This window comes from Cnephaeus nilssonii (genome assembly GCF_951640355.1).
Source record: "Cnephaeus nilssonii genome assembly, chromosome: 12".
NCBI lineage: Eukaryota > Metazoa > Chordata > Mammalia > Chiroptera > Vespertilionidae > Cnephaeus > Cnephaeus nilssonii.
In genome coordinates this window covers 9,717,461-9,736,276 of record NC_137083.1, presented here as the reverse complement: position 1 = coordinate 9,736,276, position 18,816 = coordinate 9,717,461, and the positions used below count along the sequence as shown (strand labels likewise).

The 18,816-nt window shown below is 41.5% G+C and overlaps 1 protein-coding gene across 5 annotated transcripts in view; it reads left to right on the top strand.

The window, feature by feature from the left end:
* Positions 1 to 18,816, top strand: part of CREB5 (cAMP responsive element binding protein 5) — a 396,562-nt gene that overhangs the window by 83,254 nt on the left and 294,492 nt on the right. For all 5 annotated transcript variants that reach the window (XM_079785886.1, XM_079785885.1, XM_079785888.1 and 2 more), the window contains one exon: positions 2,691 to 2,812. In XM_079785886.1, coding sequence (XP_079642012.1) covers positions 2,691 to 2,812 — 122 coding nt within the window. The remainder of the gene's footprint in view (positions 1 to 2,690; positions 2,813 to 18,816) is intronic.

Genomic DNA, 18,816 nt, shown 5'->3' with positions numbered 1-18,816 from the left:
TCATTCAGGATATGGAAATTGCTGCTGCTGTAACTAACCAGTGTATGCACTTAGTTTTAAATAGGGTGTGGTTTACAAGAATTTTAATTTATGGCCATGGACATTACCCACTTCAGGTCTAATTTCAGCTGGAACAGTTATTTGACAAGGCATTCATGTGGCTAAGAACCTCTGCCTCTTTTATTTAAGCTGCTGATAGATTTAGCTGTTCCCTTTTTGAAGATTTGCACATTTCCTGGCTTACTTGGAACTGGTACCATGTGGGATCAAAGACAACTGGAGACCCTGTATTAATTCTAATAAATGTTAAAACAAAAGTTAAGCTCCATTGTCTGGTTCCTGTTGTAACTGGAAAGAATGGCTCATTCACAAGAAGAAAATGAATAAAAAATTAGGAACAGTGTGCCTTATCTATTCCAAATGTGGACATAGATATCTGTTTTGTTTTTCTCTCACTATATCATACCGCAAAAAAAGTCCCATTTGGCAACAACTCTGGGGCCTTCATCTGGGTATTCTGCTCTTGGGATGGGAGGAACTAACTCCATTTACAGCCCTGGCTCCCCTTGTTCCCTCGCTTTTGTTTCTATTGTTGTAGAGAGGCCCATGATGACAGAGACATCCCTGTCCCTGTGCCATGCTTCTTCAACCTCCTTTGCTGATATATGTGAGCATGGGCTGGTATTTGGCAATAATTTTGCTTTAGAGGAGACATAAGACATCTGTCAACTTTGCTTGGGGATTGGCCCCCGATGCTAGCCTGAACTCGATTTCATGGGCCATCTCCTGAACTCGTCTCATTGTTCAGGACTTGGAGCCTCCAGGATGACTGTTTTCTGTCCCTGGAATCATGGTCCTCAACTTATAAATCTACAACAAAGAATCATAGGGAAATAAAAGGAAAGTAAAACCTGGAAAACTAAATTCCAACTGATGGCAAGTGGTCTAATATTTCCATTTTCACATGTGATATTTTCTCAGTTTTTTTAGTCACCAAAAATGTTTCTGCAAGATAGTAGAGAGTCTATGGGATTGTAATATAGTTTTATTGTATGAGGGATTCAGTGATTCCCAGATATTTCAAAAGAACCAAAGATTGTTAGGATTATCAATTACTGATATGATTATGGGACCCAATTTCTAAATTAGGCCTGGGGTGAGTTTCAGTGTCCTCATAAGTAAAATGGGGAAAATAATTTTTACTTAGTGTGATTGGTGAGAACATTAATGAGATGGTTGAGATGGTGCATACAAAACGCTTAGCACTATGCCTGGCTTGGAATAAGCACTCAATAAATGGAAGAATATGTACACACACACACACACACACACACACACACACGCAGTTTTATTTCCACTTTCAGGTCTTAACTACTTACACCTTCTATTCAGAAAGCCCCTTTATCTGTATATCTAGCCCTTATCTCTGGCCTAATATCTAGTGTCTAACCAACCAGCTCTTACTTATATCCCCATTTAGCTGTCCTTGAAATGGTCATATGTTTCTTTGGCCTAATGACTGTGCTGTTTGAAGGGAACCCATTATGATAGTGATTTTAGGATTCACAAAATTATGTAACTTTAGAACTTGATTTAAAAGATGAGGACTGTGAGGGCTAGAGAATTGAGGTAATTTCCCCCATATCACGCACTTTCAAATCTAGATTTCTGGGTTGTCAGTGTTGTCTTTTACACATACAACAGAGTTCTTTGGAGCTGGGAGAGTCTGGTCAAAGCTCAGGATTCAGATTGAGAAGGGAGTATGTTTGTAGGTAAAAGAGGACTTTATAGTAATAAGATGGTTACAATTTGTGTGAGCTTGTTCAAGTTACTTAACTAATTCATTTCTAAAATAATATACACCCTACTTATCTCATAGAATCTGTGAGATCTAGATTATAGAGAATGTTGTGAGAAAATAGTTTGTAAAATGGGCAAATATTAAGCCACAAATAGTGGCTTGAGATCCTTCAGTTTTCAAAGTAATAAGCTCTCTAAACCAGCGGTCGCCAACCAGTGGTCCATGAGGACTGCTGCTCTAGACAGTCCAAATATGAAATAAATTTTATTCCTTTTAAAGAATATTCTCAGGACATTCTTTTAGCTATAGCAAAGAAAACTAAAATTAATTATTATATTTTTAATGGGTTAGGAGTTGAATGTATTTGACTTGGAACCTTTCATCATTCTCTATGACTCTCAAAATGAGAGAATTGCTAAATTTTCCTTCTCCTTTATGGAAAAGGAATTCACATGTCTGTGTATTTCTCTTTGTTTGGTATAAAAATCTACAAAGTCCTTTTTCCTTCCAGTCCCGTGAAATTAGGCTTATCATGGGCTCAGCAGATTTTTTGGCTGATTTTAGTTAAATATTTTTTCCAGTTAGTTTTGCAGTGTAATTCCAGTGATATGGACCCAGCAAGTCAAGGGTGGGACCTCCCCAAATTGTCTGGAGGGAGGTTTGGAAATCCCTTACCTACTGTAGCCAACTACATACCATGTTCCTCCTTTGGGATTTATGGTTTAATTTTCTTTCATATTCTCACTTTATTTAAAGGGCTGGAAGATTATGGGTGGCCAGTCGGCATCTTAATTAAGGTGAGGGGAGGGGAGTTGTGAATTGAATATAGGCTTCCCACTAGCTTTTGAGGAAAAGAACCCATGAATGATCACTCGGTCTCTGTTTTCAGATCAGACTCCAACCCCAACGAGATTCCTGAAGAACTGCGAGGAAGTGGGACTCTTCAATGAGCTGGATTGCTCTCTAGAGCATGAGTTCAGGAAGGCTCAGGAGGAGGAGAGCAGTAAGCGGGTAGGTTTGCTGGGATGGATGCCTCGAGAGGTGCCTCCTCCAGCACCTGGTGGAAACTCTTGGTGGAAATGGATGGCACTGCAGGTTGATTGCTGATGTGGCTTGGCCCTTAATTAGTATTTTATCCATTTGCAAATGTCCATTTAATGTTTTGTTTTGTTTTAAAAAAGGATGAATCCCTGATTGTGATAGAACCTGAAGCTAGAAAAATCATGGGAAAAACTGGTATCTAAATACTAAATTCAAGCAAAAAAAACCACCAAAACCTAATAAACAAAACAACACAAAAAAAACAAAACCTTAAAAAACAACACACTACCTGATTCTTGAATCTGAGTCAGATAAACTCACAGACTTTTTCTGTTCAAAACTAGTTGTTTTCCTAAATATTTAATAGCAAGCCTTACAAGATTCAAAGAGACAACAGGTGAAAAATTATAGCAGTATTAGAGGAGGTTTGTCTAATTTTTGACCCAGGTTTTAACTTTGATGTCCCATGTTCACAGTTACTTCCTAGTTATATTATGGAACATCTGTTGCTATTGAGATAAATAGGTTAACTGGAGGTATGGAAAGTTTAGAAAATCCACTTTATGAATTCCTCCAGAACATATTCAGTTTTATTGTAATGTTGTGCTGGCATTTTCAAATCACTTTATAAGATTAAGGAAAGGAAATGAAGTCATAAGTAAGTGTGATAATGAAGCATTTTAGTGCTTTTTCATTGTTTTTATAGAGCATTATTGAGTGCCCAAAATGTATGAAACAACAAATTAGACACATTCCATGAACAATCTTAAAATGTGAAAGTTGGTTGGCAGGAAGGACCAGCTAGGTTGTAATGGATTTTGAAGTTCCAGCTGTTCCATCCGGAGAAGAAATTTTAAAAGGCTCTGATGTTTCCCTAAGTGTTTCAAAACCTTTGAATCCTCTTCTATGTGAAATTTTAATAATCCCTCTCCACCAGGTTTTTCATGTCATGTTCTCACATCAAAATAGTCAAAGGCTTGTATTCAGCTCATACTGCTTTAGAAGAAAATCAGGAGAATAGGTGAAGGTTACAGTAAGAGGGATATAAAATCTCTGTCAACTCATTTTATTTGTTTATGAATAATTTGTCATTCATACTTGATGCCCCCCATCCCTACCACCTCAGTGATAGGAAGGACCTTTTTTCTTTTTCTAAGCAAACACTTATTTAGCATTTATTTGCCAGACACTGTTCTAAGCACTTAAAAAATTAACACAATGAAAATAAAAGGTGCATATTCTATATTTCATTGCATTAGAAATAGGTTTCTTAAAAAAAAAAAACTATGAAAAAGCAAGGGAGATGAAGAGCCCCAAACCAAACACTTGAGTAAATTTCCCCTTGTTGAGTAGTAAATTTAGCTCTCCTGATAGGCATGGTATATGTAAAAGACTAAGTTAATTCATTCCTCAAGCTATTGGAAGTTAGAGTTTTAGATTATGCTGAACTATATAAATGGTGTGTACTTGATTCAAACTGTCTTCATTTCTGATAGAGTGGCTTTAACTGAAGTGGATGCCTTTGATTTTTCCTAAAGACATTTACCAAGGACAGCTAAGGAAGCCCATGGTAGGGCTGTGATTTTAGGTGGTCTCCATTATATAGTACTCATGATCTCCTATATGAAGTCCCGTGGGAGGAAATTCTTGCAGATCTGAATTCCAGGAAATAGTTTGCTTCCCCTGAGGAACTGAAATATTTTTTTCTCATGAACCTGAGAATCATGTAACTGGTTCTGTTTCTCTTTTCGCTTTGACTGCTCAGTTAACATAAGCCAAACTTACTGCTTACCTTTGAGAACTTGGTAGAACACAGTTATGAGGGCATTTTACTTCCTCCCAGACTAGACTTTCAATTCCAGTTTATATTTTCTCTGGTCCAGATTTTTAATTTAAGAAACATTTTCAGGCTATACATTTTTTTATGAGTTGAAAAAGAGTATAAGTAATTAAGCTTTAAAAATTAAGATAATTAGGCAAGCAAAGTTGAAAAAGAGGACTATTATAGTTGTATTTTCTTTTTTAAATGTCGCTCTTAGCCATGTGATAATTTCTTGATGGTTATGTGGTGGTGGGGATCCTACAGTCAGATTTCCCCATGGTTTTGGGGCAGACCTCTCAGCAGGTCACTGTCTGATACCCCCACGTCACTTGCAAACCCTGGAAGGTGGAGAACATTAAGGCTGTTGAGGTATCCTCTTCCCTTGCCTTGTTCAAACCAGATGAGCCAAATCCAGCCCCGGGTACCCATGGCTCCACAAGAGGGCACCTTCTTAAGGCCCTTTGCATGGTGACTCATCCAAATGGGCTGTATTAATAGCTTCTGCTCTAGCATTTCTTTGGAAGCAACAAGGTGGAGAAATGAGGAGGGGATGCTTTCCAATCTGCCAATACAGTCTCATCCACCGTTGGACCACATTTCTCCAGCTACCATCATCCTTGGCATACTGCCAACCCCAGCTCCCACTTCATTTATTTGTTCTCTGCTTAAAAGGTAGGAATACAGCTCTTTATTTAATGCATACCTGATTATTACTGAGTGCTATGTTCTCCTTCTTCCCTTTTGCTCCACATTCAGATAATCTTATTTTTCTCCCTATATCCACAACTCTCTTCTGATTTCTTTTTCTTATTGTCTTTTAATAAAAGCTTGCATTCATTTCCTCAGCAAGTTTTAGTAAAGTGGAAGATGGATGAATTGATCTGGAGAATTTGCTTATAAAGTCTTGCTAGAACTTTCTAAGTACTTTATACAAAATAGTGGAAAGATTGAGCTGTTCATTCCCTGTACCTTTAAATTTCTAACTGTAGTTTGATCTAGAAAATTCTATTAAAGGGTAAATAGAGAGTTGATCTTTGCTTCTCCCATGTGGCTGTACATTGGGGAAAATTATGTTCTATAGACTATATCTAACACTTTTCCAAAAGTATCTTACTGTGTGCATACAGGGAGGACAGGCTAGAGGCAGGCCATGGCCACTGAAAAAAGCCCCAGTGTCTATATCCATATCATAAATAGCAACCAATACATTCCACAATTACCTCAATTTTCTGTGTTAGTATTAAGTTCAGAGCTTCAAAACTCTTTAATAAGAGACTTTGCCCCTTGGAAAAGCTTCTCTCACTAGCAGGTATCATAAATTTAAAGTTGGCCCTAACGGATTTGGCTCAGTGGTTAGAGTGTTGGCTTGTGGACTGAGGGGTCTCGGGTTCAGTTCTGGTCAGGGGCACATACCTCCGTTGCAGGCTTGATCCCCGGCCCCAGTTGGGGTGCATGTAGGAGGCAACCAATCAATATGTCTCTCTCACATCAATGTTTCTTTTTCTGTCTCTCCCCCTCCTTTTCACTTTCTTTAAGAAAACCAATGGAAAACATGTTCTCAGGTGAGGATTATTTAAAAAAAAAATTAAGCTTGCCTCTGGCTTACAAATCAGGCCTAGTCCATGTCCTAAAACAGATGAGAAATTATTGTTCATTATTTATTCATTCAAGAAAAATTTTCAAGTGCCCACCACTTGGCAGACACTGTCCAAGGCATTGGTGAATATACTACTGACCAAAGCTGGTAAGAAGAAGAAAATAAAACAACCTTGCATTCATGTAACTTACTTCTAGTGGGCAAGACAAACAAGAAGCAAGTAAAGACAATAAAATGTGTAACTAGTGCTAAGGAGAAAAATATGGCAGGGAAGTGGCACAGGGTGGTTAGGGAGGGCATGGCTGGTGATTGGACATGAGGTAGAGACCTGAAGGAAGGAGGAGAAGGCCTGAACCAGGTATGTGTTGGGGAGAAGAGTGTTCCAAGTGGAGAACCAATAAGTACAAAGCCCTGGAGCTAGAGGATGCTCAGTTTGGCTGGAGGAGAGTGTGTACTAGTAATAATGCGAAAGAGTGGCTGTGGGAGGGCAGATCCAGGAATCCCTGAAGACTTTGGCTTTTACTCTGAGTGAGATGGGGAACCATAGAACGGTTTTGAGCAGAAGAGTGATAAAATCTGATTTATAATTAGAAATATCACCTTGGGTGCTGAGTTGAAAGTGAACTGTTGGAAGGCACCAGCAACCAGTTAGGAGAAAGACGAGTTAGGAATGTATTGAAAGAGTCTAGATTAAAGATGGTTAGCATACTAGTCAAGATGGAGATGGAGGGCGTGGTTAGATTCTGGTTGTTTTCCAAAGAGGGAGTCACTAGGATTGTCTGATGTGTTAGATCTGAGGAGTAGCAGAAATAATGGAATCAAGCACAAATTTGGGTTTTTAGCCGAAGCAGCTAGAAGAATGGAGTTGCCTGTGAGATGAGCAGGTATGATGGGAAGATGGAGAGGATTATTTTAAATGGAGAAAATGAATCCACAGGTGGATATATAGGTCTAATTAAGGAGGTGGCCACCTGTCTGGAGATGTAAATTTGGGAGTCATTGGCAGACTGGTGGTGTTTAAACACATGAGACTAGATGGATTACCTGGGCCAGGAGTGAATGGAAATGAAGGAAAAGGTCTGAACATGGAACTTGGCAGAGCCCTCCAAAATCTTCCAATACAAGGCATTTAACTCTCCTCAGTGGCCAGCAATGACACAGAAGATCATGAGGCATGAAAATTCAAGTCAAGTATGGGAACCCTTTCAGTAATGCTGAATGGAGTCCAACAACTGGCAGTTGAGATGCTGATTTTGTGTTCCAAATTAGAGGGTAGAAAAGATTATTTTAAAAAGAAAAAGAAAGAAAGAGGAGGGTGAATTAACCTTTTACATTTGATTTCTTTTTTATTAAGATAGACTAACGCAAATCTAGGAAGCCAGAGAAAGCTTTGCCATCTGATAACAGTTTTGTGCAAGTGTATGTGTGTGCATGTGTAAGAAAGGAAGGGGAGTTGAAAGGACTAGAAATTAACTCCTTTGTCTTCCTGAGAGAGATCTAACATCCCAGCCCAACGTGGTTAAAGACCCTGAAGATGAAAAGTGCTGGTATAAGTGCTAAGTGTTGTTATTCTCCCATAGGACCTAAATATGACTCATTATGCTGATGCAGCAATAGCAAATTAGGACATTTCCATGCGCTAGAATTCCTACCCAAATGATGAAAAGTGCAGTCTATTCCCAGAGGGTGTTGACTGTTTAACACATGGGAACAAGGGACAAGCTACAATCTTAAGATCTTGCATCCCAGCTCAACAGGAGTCACAGAACAGGGCAAGGCCAGGTCAGTCTCAGCTCAGAACAGTGGGCTGCTCAATCTGATTAAATTCTGTACCTGGAAATCATGTTACCCGACACCACCAACTCTTGGGGGAGAGAGGATGCAGAGAGGGAGGCGCTTTGCTTTGCTTTCCTACACAGTCTTGCTCTATCAGCCACTAGCTGGCCCAGCTGCTCTCTGGGGAAGGTGTGAGTGGCTCTGGATGGAAAAGAAAAGACACAAAATTGAGCAGACTTGCAACAGCTGCATGTTTCCGGTTGTGTTATGTTTTCTATGATATTTGTGTAAAACTATCCCCCGTCCTCCAGAAGTCTGGAGGAAAGAATATCCTGAAACCTAAACTTGGTTTTATCCGGGTATTTAAAATGTCACCATGCTTGTTAAATTGTACTGGATGAGACTGTTTTTTATCTTTTCGGATTTTTTGGTTTTGTTTTTATCAGCATGGTTGAAAAGGAAATACCCACTGGCAATATTATGAGAGACAACCTATTTCTCCCTCTACCCAAATAACTGGAAATCCTAACCCTTATAAGGATTTTTTGCTTCCCATTCTAGTACACTACAGCTTTCTCCTTATAGGTTTAAAATATGCCCTCAACTTAGGTGGAATTTGACACTGGAAAAGAGAAATTGACTTGGTCTTCATATCCCACTCCGGCAAACAACTAAACGGCAAACAGATAAACTGGAAGCTATTTCATGTGCCTAGTTCCATAGGATTTAGGATTAATGAGTACAGTTTTAACAGAGATTAGCAAGAGTTGGCATCTATTTCCATATATGTCAATGACTCCTGATGTGATCTGAGGTGCTGCCTCAATTTTAAAATGGAGTGGGGAATAAAATAAACTTGTAGTTTTTGTTTTATAAAACTATTTTGTTTTGAGGAGAGTCAGAGTATCCTCAAAGCGGCAAAATGCATTGCTTATTACCTTGCAAAGAGTGAGCAGTCTATCAAGTATGTTTGGCCTGGATGACGAGGGAAGGCCCATGGCTTAGAGGAATTCTGACTGAGAGGGCCACTGGGGGTTTGTCCATCTCCTCCCATGGAGAATCTGTATATTTGGATAATTTGGACCTTAATTGATGAGTCCTTATGGCCTAAGTTCCACACTAAAGAAAACATATCTTACCTCTTGAGGCAGGGGATCTAATTTCTAATGCTAAATCATTTGGCAGTTCATGGCTCTGCCTTCAGCAGCAGTGGTGGTGGCAGTAATTGCAGATGATTGTCTCTCTGCCTGTGAGTGGCAGGTGTTATTGTTCTCCGAGTTCAGTATTAAGCAATTGAGTTTTCTTGTCATGGATTATATATATATGACATTTATTCTGGCAAGGCAGGGGTCTCTCTTTAAAATATTTTTATTGATTTCAGAGAGGAATGGAGAGAGAGAGAAAAAAACAAACATCAATGATGAGAGAGAATCATTGGTTGGCTGCCTCCTGCCTACCCCCTACTGGGGATTGAGCCCACAACCATGTGCCTTGACAGGGAATGGAACCATGATCTCCGGATTCATAGGTCTACACTCAACCACTGAGCCATGCCAGCTGGGCTAGCTGAGGTCTTTTTAAATACTGGTCACAAGGGTCTCACAGGCTCAAGTTTGAGTTAGAAAGGTTTTAGATTTACTCCTGGCTGTGATGGGTATTCTCATAAGAGGTACTTGTTCCCACTTGCAGCTATGAAGTACAAGAGATTGGGATTGTTTTCCCTTTTTACAATATAACATGAAGATTGCTAGAGGAAAATGAACATTGATTGGTGGAACCTCTCTATTTGTGTTGAAGATTTTGCAGAATAAAACCATGTTCTCGTGCAGCAGTATTTATTTCTTGTTCAGTTGTGACTGAAAATGGCAATGATCATATTCACGAGAAGCATATTCAAATGCACATATGACATTTTGAACTTGTTATTCATGATCACTTGATTTTGGTCCCTTCACTAACGGAATAATTATAGGTGGTTATGCCAGTACTATCGTCCCCATTTTAAATACAGGGGAATAAACTATCAAGAAAGAGAGTTGATAGGCACTCACTAAGGAGAGCCAAGGGCAGGAGTGACATGTTCTGGCTTTTCCCCCACCTCTCTGTTCTGCTTCTGCTGCCCTGTCTTTTGGTTGTATCTACTCACAGGTGGTTTCTGTTTACACTTTCTCTTCAGAGAATTCACACATTCTCATAGCTTAACAACCAACTCCACCCTGACAATTCCTTTACCTATACATCTAGCCCTTATGTTGGACTTTAATATTTATCTCTAACCTCCACCTGTTACTGACATTCTCATTGGAATATAACACTGCTGTTTCGAACTCAACTTGCCCAGAACTGTCTTCAGAGTTTTCCAGCGCAAACTCAGTGCCACATCTGACTCCCCTGGTTCTGACAGAGGCTAATCACTCACCCACCACAGCAGTCAGCTTGCCTCCCCCACCCTCCTGTGCCCCATTCACTCCAGTCAACTTTCCTATCTTCTCTGTATTTTCCATTCCCATCACCTCAAGTCTAGACCATCATCACTTCCTACTGGGTTATTTATTGTTGCAAATTCCAAGAAAGTTTTTTGGCCTCCAGCCTAACTTAAAAGAAATGCTTCACATTAAGTATTATTATAAAATGGAATGCATTTTTTAACAGAAATATTTAAAAGTTTTAAAGAATGTCTTCTTGAAGCTGTTTGCCTGTCACTTGCAGTTAAAAGTTCCTTCAAATATTGCCACTGTTAAAAGGTAGAAGGGTTGGTGTGGGATGTCACAGGTATGAAAGAAAGTCCATTGTTTGAAAGACGTTAAACATAGCCTTGATTCTACAACATTCTATACATGGAATGCATTTTAAAGAACCAAAGCAGGGATGAGGGAGGGGCAAAGTTAAAAAATTGACCAAGAAAAGAAACAAAAAATAACAAAAACATGGTGGAGCCCTGAAGTTCCCCAGGGACAACCATCAACCCAGACGGGCTGTGAGGACCTCTTGTTTGGCCCGCCTGCCCGCAGGCAGCCTTACTGTAGTTGACGGTTAGCCCAGTTGAATTATTTGGCTGGGAGAATCTTCGCTAAAACAATCATGAAGCTCAGTGCTAAGGGCCCAGGAAGAGGCAGCTTTTCCCAGGAGGCAGCATGATTTTTCTGTTCCATGTTGGGTTGGGTTCCCAGCTCATTAAAATCACTTCTTACCCGTCCGAAGGCAGGCAAGCCAGACTGGGATTTCAAGTATTGACCCAAATGGAATCACAACAGTGAATGGACGCTGTCCTCTGAAGGCATCCATGCCCAGCTTTGAGTATTCAGGACTTCCAACATACCAGACAGGCACAGAGGCAGTGTGTACCTGGGGGCAGGGGGCCCAGGCATCTGCAGAGGAAACCGTACTGTCCTCTGTGAGGCCCTGCATTCATATTCCCAAGGCAAGCAGCAAAACAGATCTGTTTTCTGGGCCAGATTAAAACAAAATGACTAAAAGAGGAAGCTTTCGTTCTAGGCAGAAAACACCCACCCCCAATTTGGAAAATTGGACCAAATGTTAGACGACACAGTGAGCATCTGCCGCTAAGAATCGGGTAAGCCTGGGCCCCTCACAGAGATGGGAGCAGAAACTGACATTGTAAAAAGGGAAAAGGAAAATAATATAATGGTTGCAAGAGTCCCTGCCTCCGTCATCTCATAAATCCAGGTGAACATTAAGAGCAGGTATGGGAGTGATTTGCTCTGGGAACCCTGTTTTTAGCATTTGTGTGTTGTTAAGTTATTTCCATATTGATAAGGCTAGGGCCAGGAACTGGGATTCCATGCATTCCTCCTGTCCAGATTTCCAGCAAGTTGGCTGTCAACTCAAACTTGTGGTGCAATTACTGATTTTCACATCAGAACCCAAAGAAACATTTTCTATGTGCTTTACCCAACTACACCCAGAGCCCAAAGGCCTAGGAAATTTTATAAAATGTCAGGGCTTTCCCTCTAAATTACTTGTACCAACTTTCTACACTTTGGGAACTAACTATTCTGATGAACCAGAGGGGCTCACCAGCTGGTTGGATGAAGAGGTGGTCAGACACGCAGTGTCACCCGCTTGATCCGTATTTTTTGGCTGGGATGGTCCTCGCATCCCAGGTATGATGGGCTATTGGCTGTGGTCTTCTTCAGAACATTGCTGGACTTCCCTTTGTTCTTCGCTTTTTGAGATATAAAGGACTATTTTTTATACATGTTTTTATTGATTTTAGAGAGAGAGGAATGGAGTGGGAGAGATAGAAACATGAATGATGAGAGAGAATCACTGATTGACTGCCTCCTGCATACCCCCTACTGTAGATTGATCCCGCAATCTGGGCATTTGCCCTGACCCAGAATCGAACCATGACCTCCTGGTTCATGAGTTGGCACTCAACCACTGAGCCACACTAGCTGGGCTAAAAGACTATTTTTAACCTGTTTGAACTTCTGACTTTTCTGTGGACAAGGCCAGTTCTCTCCTTTGTTTCCGGAATCAAATGGAATGCCAAAAACTTTACTCTCAGATTGCCTCTAAGCAACTACTTTCTAATTAAACTCACTCGTGTTGGTTAACTTAGACCCGTGGTCGGCAAACTGCGGCTCGCGAGCCACATGCGGCTCTTTGGCCCCTTGAGTGTGGCTCTTCCACAAAATACCACAGCCTGGGCGAGTCTATTTTGAAGAAGTGGCATTAGAAGAAGTTTAAGATAAAAAAATTGGGCTCTCAAAAGAAATTTCAATCGTTGTACTGTTGATATTTGGCTCTGTTGACTAATGAGTTTGCTGACCACTGACTTAGACTGTTATGTATGTAGATAATTTTTTAACATTTGACCTAATGGCAAATGTGAGCTGTTTTATTGGAAAGTTTTGGGCCTAGGAGGTGGCCTAGTCTCACCTGCCAACTCTGCAGTCATTATCTGGCACTGTGGGGGCTTCCCCAGTCTTCTCCGTGAAGCCAGGCGAACCCCTGCATTTTGGATCGAGTGTGGCTGCAGCCACAGGCATCCCTGGGATCTGAGTTACGTGCAGAGTGTACCATCTGTTTTATGAAAACTCTGAAAGTTGATCACAGCGCTGACCAGAATGACCTAAGTTGGTGCCCGGTGTGGCTTTGTGTTTGGGTGGGGGATTATTCAGGCTCTGCAAGCAGTCATGTCCCCAAAGAAGAAAAACAGTCATGTTTTGGGTGGCTGTCGGATTGATTGACTACAGATGATGCTTCGCTGGGCATTTTGAATAACAGCTGCTCTCAAAGAAGTCGTCCCCTTCCTGGCTTCTCCCGGTGTGATTTGTTATGCACACAGCTTAGGAACTTTCCCAGAGGATTTATGAACATGAGGCTATTGCTGGACTTGTTGGCACGGCTGCCTAGGCATTGCCGTCCTTTCCAGGGTGAGCCTGCAATTGCAGAGCTCTAGAATCTGGAGTGTGTGGGAGCCCCACCCTTTTACCCCACTTGGTTGGTGCCCAAGTAGCTGGAAGGAAACAAGGCGGTCCAGAGTCCTGGCAGCGCTTTTTGCAGTGGGATGTCCCGAAGTGAGGAGATATGCACTGTGATATCTCTGTGCTGCTGGTCCCCCTGAAAATGGCCTCCAGCACTTCCGGTGTGATCGGCAACAACCCAGAAGTGGGCTGTGGAGAAGTAATGCACAGTATTGCCCGGATTCAGAACAAGGGCAGGAGATAATGACTCCATTCCACCAGTCTCTAAAATCACACATGACTTCACTTTCTCACCGGTAGCTTATAACCTTGGAGTTATGTACATATGTAGTTCCAATTGTGGAGATCTGGAGATTAGAAAATAAAGTTAGTTCCCAGGTAGGTGGTGTTACATTCACATACCATGTCAGCACTCACTTTGGACGTTTTTCTGATATTGACTGAAAGAATCGTCCAAAAAGGGGTCTTGGGAACAGAAATCCAAAGTCCACATTCACAGAGACAGCAACACAGTGGAGACCTCACTGCCAGAAAGAGCGACTCCTCCCTGCACAGCAGGAGGACGGGAATAGCTCCTTTTTCAGGTCTCTCTTAGAGTTGTCTTTATTTGTATCATCACAGTGCACATACAGGAGCGCATGATTAGGCAAAGTGGGCACTCCGGGCTATGAATATTCCTCGTTACTCTGACCATCACCTAGGATCACCTACAATGTCCCGTTCAACACCAGCTTTAGCAGACATCTGCTGCCCCCTGATTGTGACAGGGATACCATGGATTTGCCCATCTGCTGGGTGTGAACTTAGAGTTGACTCACCATTAGTGGTGAGAGATGTGAAGGGACCAAAATACAATTGATTTTGGCGGGAGGGAGAGAGGAGCGGCTTTGACCTCATTAGCGCAGCTCTTCTAATGGCTTGAACACTCCCAGACGACAGCTACCAGAGCACTCCTCACCGGAGCTACTGCGCTTTAAACAGGCAAAACAATTTGTTAACAACCCTGATGGAATAGTCCAAGCATGTTTTCTCTTAGGAGATTTTACATTTTTCCCATCCTAAAGTCTACTGCCTTTTGACAAAAATTTCACCATGCCACAGCAAACCTGCCTAAATCATGTAGTATTGCCTGTTGTAATAAAGGAGTCGCAAGATCTCACACTTGCGCTTCGGTCAAACTGATGTGGCCATGGAGAGAAAGGCCGGAGAGGCTCACAGAGAGCAGGGCACATGGGTGTTTCTGATCTCTGCCTGAGGCTGCTGTTAGAAGGAGGAGGGTGAATGGAGCTCTGTGTGTCCTAGGAATGGCTTGAAAGGAAGTTAGCCACGAAAATGCTTTGCTTAGATGCTTTGTGGGGGATTCGTTCAGCTCATCCTCCTGGACTTCCTGGCTTTTTATCAGGCAGTAAATACCACTCCAACAGAGCCATGCCCCGTGAGTATGAAATGGTTGACTGGGTAGTTTTCAAACATCCACATACGACTTACTGAGCTCACACATTTTCCCGGACTTCCTCCACCTTCCTTGCGAAGTCGAGGCACTTCCTTCTTCATTCCCTGCTCAGGGTGTTTGTGAACTTCACTTTCAAGTTTGCCGCTGAGACCATTTGACATATTGGCCAGCTTCAGAATGAAGTCTGGACAAAGATGACTAATATTTGCAGTCGTCCCTCCTTGGCATGGAAAAGGAGAAAAAGACCCAGTCTGATTTTTAGAGTGGTCCTCTTTTTCTACCCCCCGTCCCCTGGCAGAGGTAACCTGTTCCTCCTGCCAAATGCCTTTCCCAACAGCTGTTTGGTGATTCTGTGTCGCTGGGCTCATTGTAAAATCAAGCATATCCTTTTAATTACCTGTTCATATTTCAGCGATGCCGAGCTCCGTGGCACAGAGAGAGGGGATAAACCTTCATTATAATGGATTTTTAGTAAGACTATCTCTGAGATAAGAGTCCTAAATCTTGGCAGCCTCTGTAGAGCACACACTTTGTGCTGCACACAAATTCCTGGCTCCCCAGAGCCGTGTTATAAATGGAGTGCATGGTCCAGGGCTGGGTAATAAGATACTGCAGATACATTTGAGAGCAAGGTGCACTTTTGCTTTATTTATGAAGATAGACATGCTGGTTGAGGGCTTAATCACAGCTGATAAATCATTTTAAGAAAGCCTATTAGAACCATATGCTGATTTTTTGCATTAATGTAGTGTGTCTGTTTCCAGTCTAATAAGACAGGGTTTTCTCTCATGCTCTCCGTGTCTCTCCAGCGTGCACTATTTATCTGTTTAAGTGGTATCACTTGTGTGGGGGCATTTATCTCTTTAAGAGGTACCATTAATAAAAGGATGTGAAAGGAAAGAGGCAAGGAAAAATGAGGGAAGGCGCCCATTGCACAGTGCCTGTGTGTATGTGCATGTGCATGTGTGCGTGTTTATGGTCTGACAAAGGAAAGAGTCAAAAAGCTGAGAAACGGAAACATCTCAATTAGAGTTTCGGAAGACCATGGACTGGTCTTCCCTGGGCATAAGGTAGTCATTTCAGCCCAGGTGGTTATAATACTAGAGTAAAAGATTATCTGAATAGAGGTGTGTGTGTGTGTGTGTGTGTGTGTGTGTGTGTGTGTGTGTGTGTGTGCGCGCGCGCGCGCGCGCACTGACATTTTGGTTACCTCACTTCTCCCCAAGCTAGAGGTCTGCCCAGGAACAGGTCCCAGAGCTCTCTAATGAGAGCCATATTGGGAGTCCAGATCGGAGCCAAGTTCTGTTTATCACTAATTGCAGGGGTGCCTTGCAGATCTTTTCTATTATTTCCTGATTATACCCCTGCTCTTTTTATGATCTTGCCAAAATTCAAACAGTAATAATTGCATGATTTATTGTTTATTTATAACCCCTTCTACTGCGTCCATGGCTGTATTGAATAGATTTTAAAATAGCAATGGCCTTTCTTAAATGACTGGGTTTCTTTTACCTTCCACCAAGAAGTCATATGTTCCTGAATCTCATTTATCCCTTTAAGACTTACTGGCTTTTTATCAAACAGCAAATACCCTTCCAACAGAGCCATGCCCCGTGCATATGAATGGCTGACTCGGTGCAGCTTTCCAATGTCTGTCTTCTTCAAAGTGCTTCCATGGTGCTCCTCCCCAGAGTGCTGGGCTTCTGGCCATACAAGTAAGGGTCGGAGGGGGAGGGGCAGGGAGGTTGCTGCACAGAGAGAGCTTGTGTGCCAGGAAGATGTTTTGGGAGAGGATATAATTTATCCTTTATGATTGTATCCAGGTTGGATTATATGACTGCTAAATTTCTTTCCAACTCACAGTTACCATGATTCTCTGAGAACAATGTGTTTAGAGAGATGAGCTAAAAGCCTATTTGATATAAATGTGGACATAGTGGGAAAATATGCCACCAAATTATTAGAAATGAGTTTATAAGTGAGTAATAATAAAATCACCACCGTTTATTGAGTTTCTACTATTTGTCAGACATGGTGCTAGAAGTTTTGTTTGTTTTATTCCCTGATCATCACAACAATTCTATCAGATAGATAAGGGTTCCTCAAACTTTTTAAATAGGGGGCCAGTTCACTGTCCCTCAGACCGTTGGAGGGCCGGACTGTAGTTTAAAAAAAAACTATGAACAAATTCCTATGCACACTGCACATACCTTATTTTGAAGTAAAAAAACAAAACGGCAAAAACACCCACATGTGGCCCACGGGCCGTAGTTTGAGGACGCCTGAGATAGATATTTTACCCTTATTTTACATAGTAAGGAGTTAAGGCTGAAGAGATTGAGTAATTTGCTGAAAGCCACAAAGCTACAGGGAGTTACAGGTTCAGTATTTGTACACAGGACTGTCTGCTGGAGAATTCGTGTGCTTCCCACTACTTCAGATGGCCTGTTCCTATCTTTATTTCTTAATGGCACATGTATGTTTAATACATGCTAATTTATATTTTTAAATGTTCATTGGATGCTTTACAAAACATCAAGCTGAGTTTGACCTGCACAAATAAGAAAAAAACAAACACCCTGGCTGCACCCACTCTATCCTAGTCTTTAAAATCCTTCTCTGGGCTCAGTAGGTCTCCAATCTCAGCTCCTCCATGTTCCGTGGCTATGGCTGCAGACAGCATGGCTGACCCTGAAACCTCAGGAAAAAAAGGCGGCTTGCTCACTATGATGCCTTTCTCAATATCCCCGAAGGTATGCAGTTCACCATGACTGATCTATTCACCAAAAGGCATAATTTCAGTTCCAACCCAGGCATGGGACAGTCCTCCCAGCTCTAGTGTTTTAGGAGCAATGTCCTCTTGCTATGGGACATTTCTTTCCAAACTGGTCCTAGTGATCACTGCTTTCCTAGAGTGAAATGAACATTGGTTGAGTGGAGCTTATTTGGAGCCTACATTAGATTCGAATAGAGTGCTATTTGCTGAATGACTGCCTCAGGAGAGCACACTGGGGAGAACGTTGCTCTGATCTCTTAGGGCATTGCCTTGGGTTTCAGAGGGTTGCTGTACCACTCTTTCTGAGTGTCATAGGATTTTGGGCATTAGCATCAAGAGTAATTGCTGGCATATAGGCTGTGCTCATGCAGGACCTAAAATGATTAAAGATGAAAAATACCTAATAATATAGTTATTAGTTAATAGCTATATTGTGTAGAATATCTTCATCTAAAAGCAAAAAAGCTTTGAATTAGAAATTCATCTATTCATTCAACAAAGTTTTATATATGTCAATCGCTGGGATATCATAGGGTCAGTCAATAGGATATCACTTAAAATGCCAGCACTTGAAATAAAGCGTGACAAATGTTTTGTATCCTACAGTATAATAGGGCTAAACTAAGGATTCCCTAATCCCCTAATCCAGTAGTGTGTGTGTGTATGTGTGTGTGTATGTGTGTGTGTGTGTGTGTGTGTGTGTGTGTGTGTGTGTGTGTGGTGGGGAGAGTGGGAGGTGTCAGTAGTGGTCTTGGTTAAGTAACCTAATATTATGAGCCTTGTGCTTCTCATCTGTGCAATGGTGATAATAATTACTTATCTCATAGGGTGGTGGTGATGATAAATGAAACCTATGTAAAGCACAGTAATGTGTATGCAGTGGAGCGCAATCATTCTTGTTCCCTTCTTCACTATATACATACCTGAGGATGAGACTTTTGTGTCAAATCTGGGATGGGAAATTAAGAAAATATTCTATGCCCATAATTTCCCCAAAATTTTATGTGGTAGTTGGGACTCAGAAGTCCCTTTCATCACTGCCATGGGCCTTCCAAAGGTTTTAGTTTCTTGGCCTAAACTGGGGCGGGTTTAGTGTC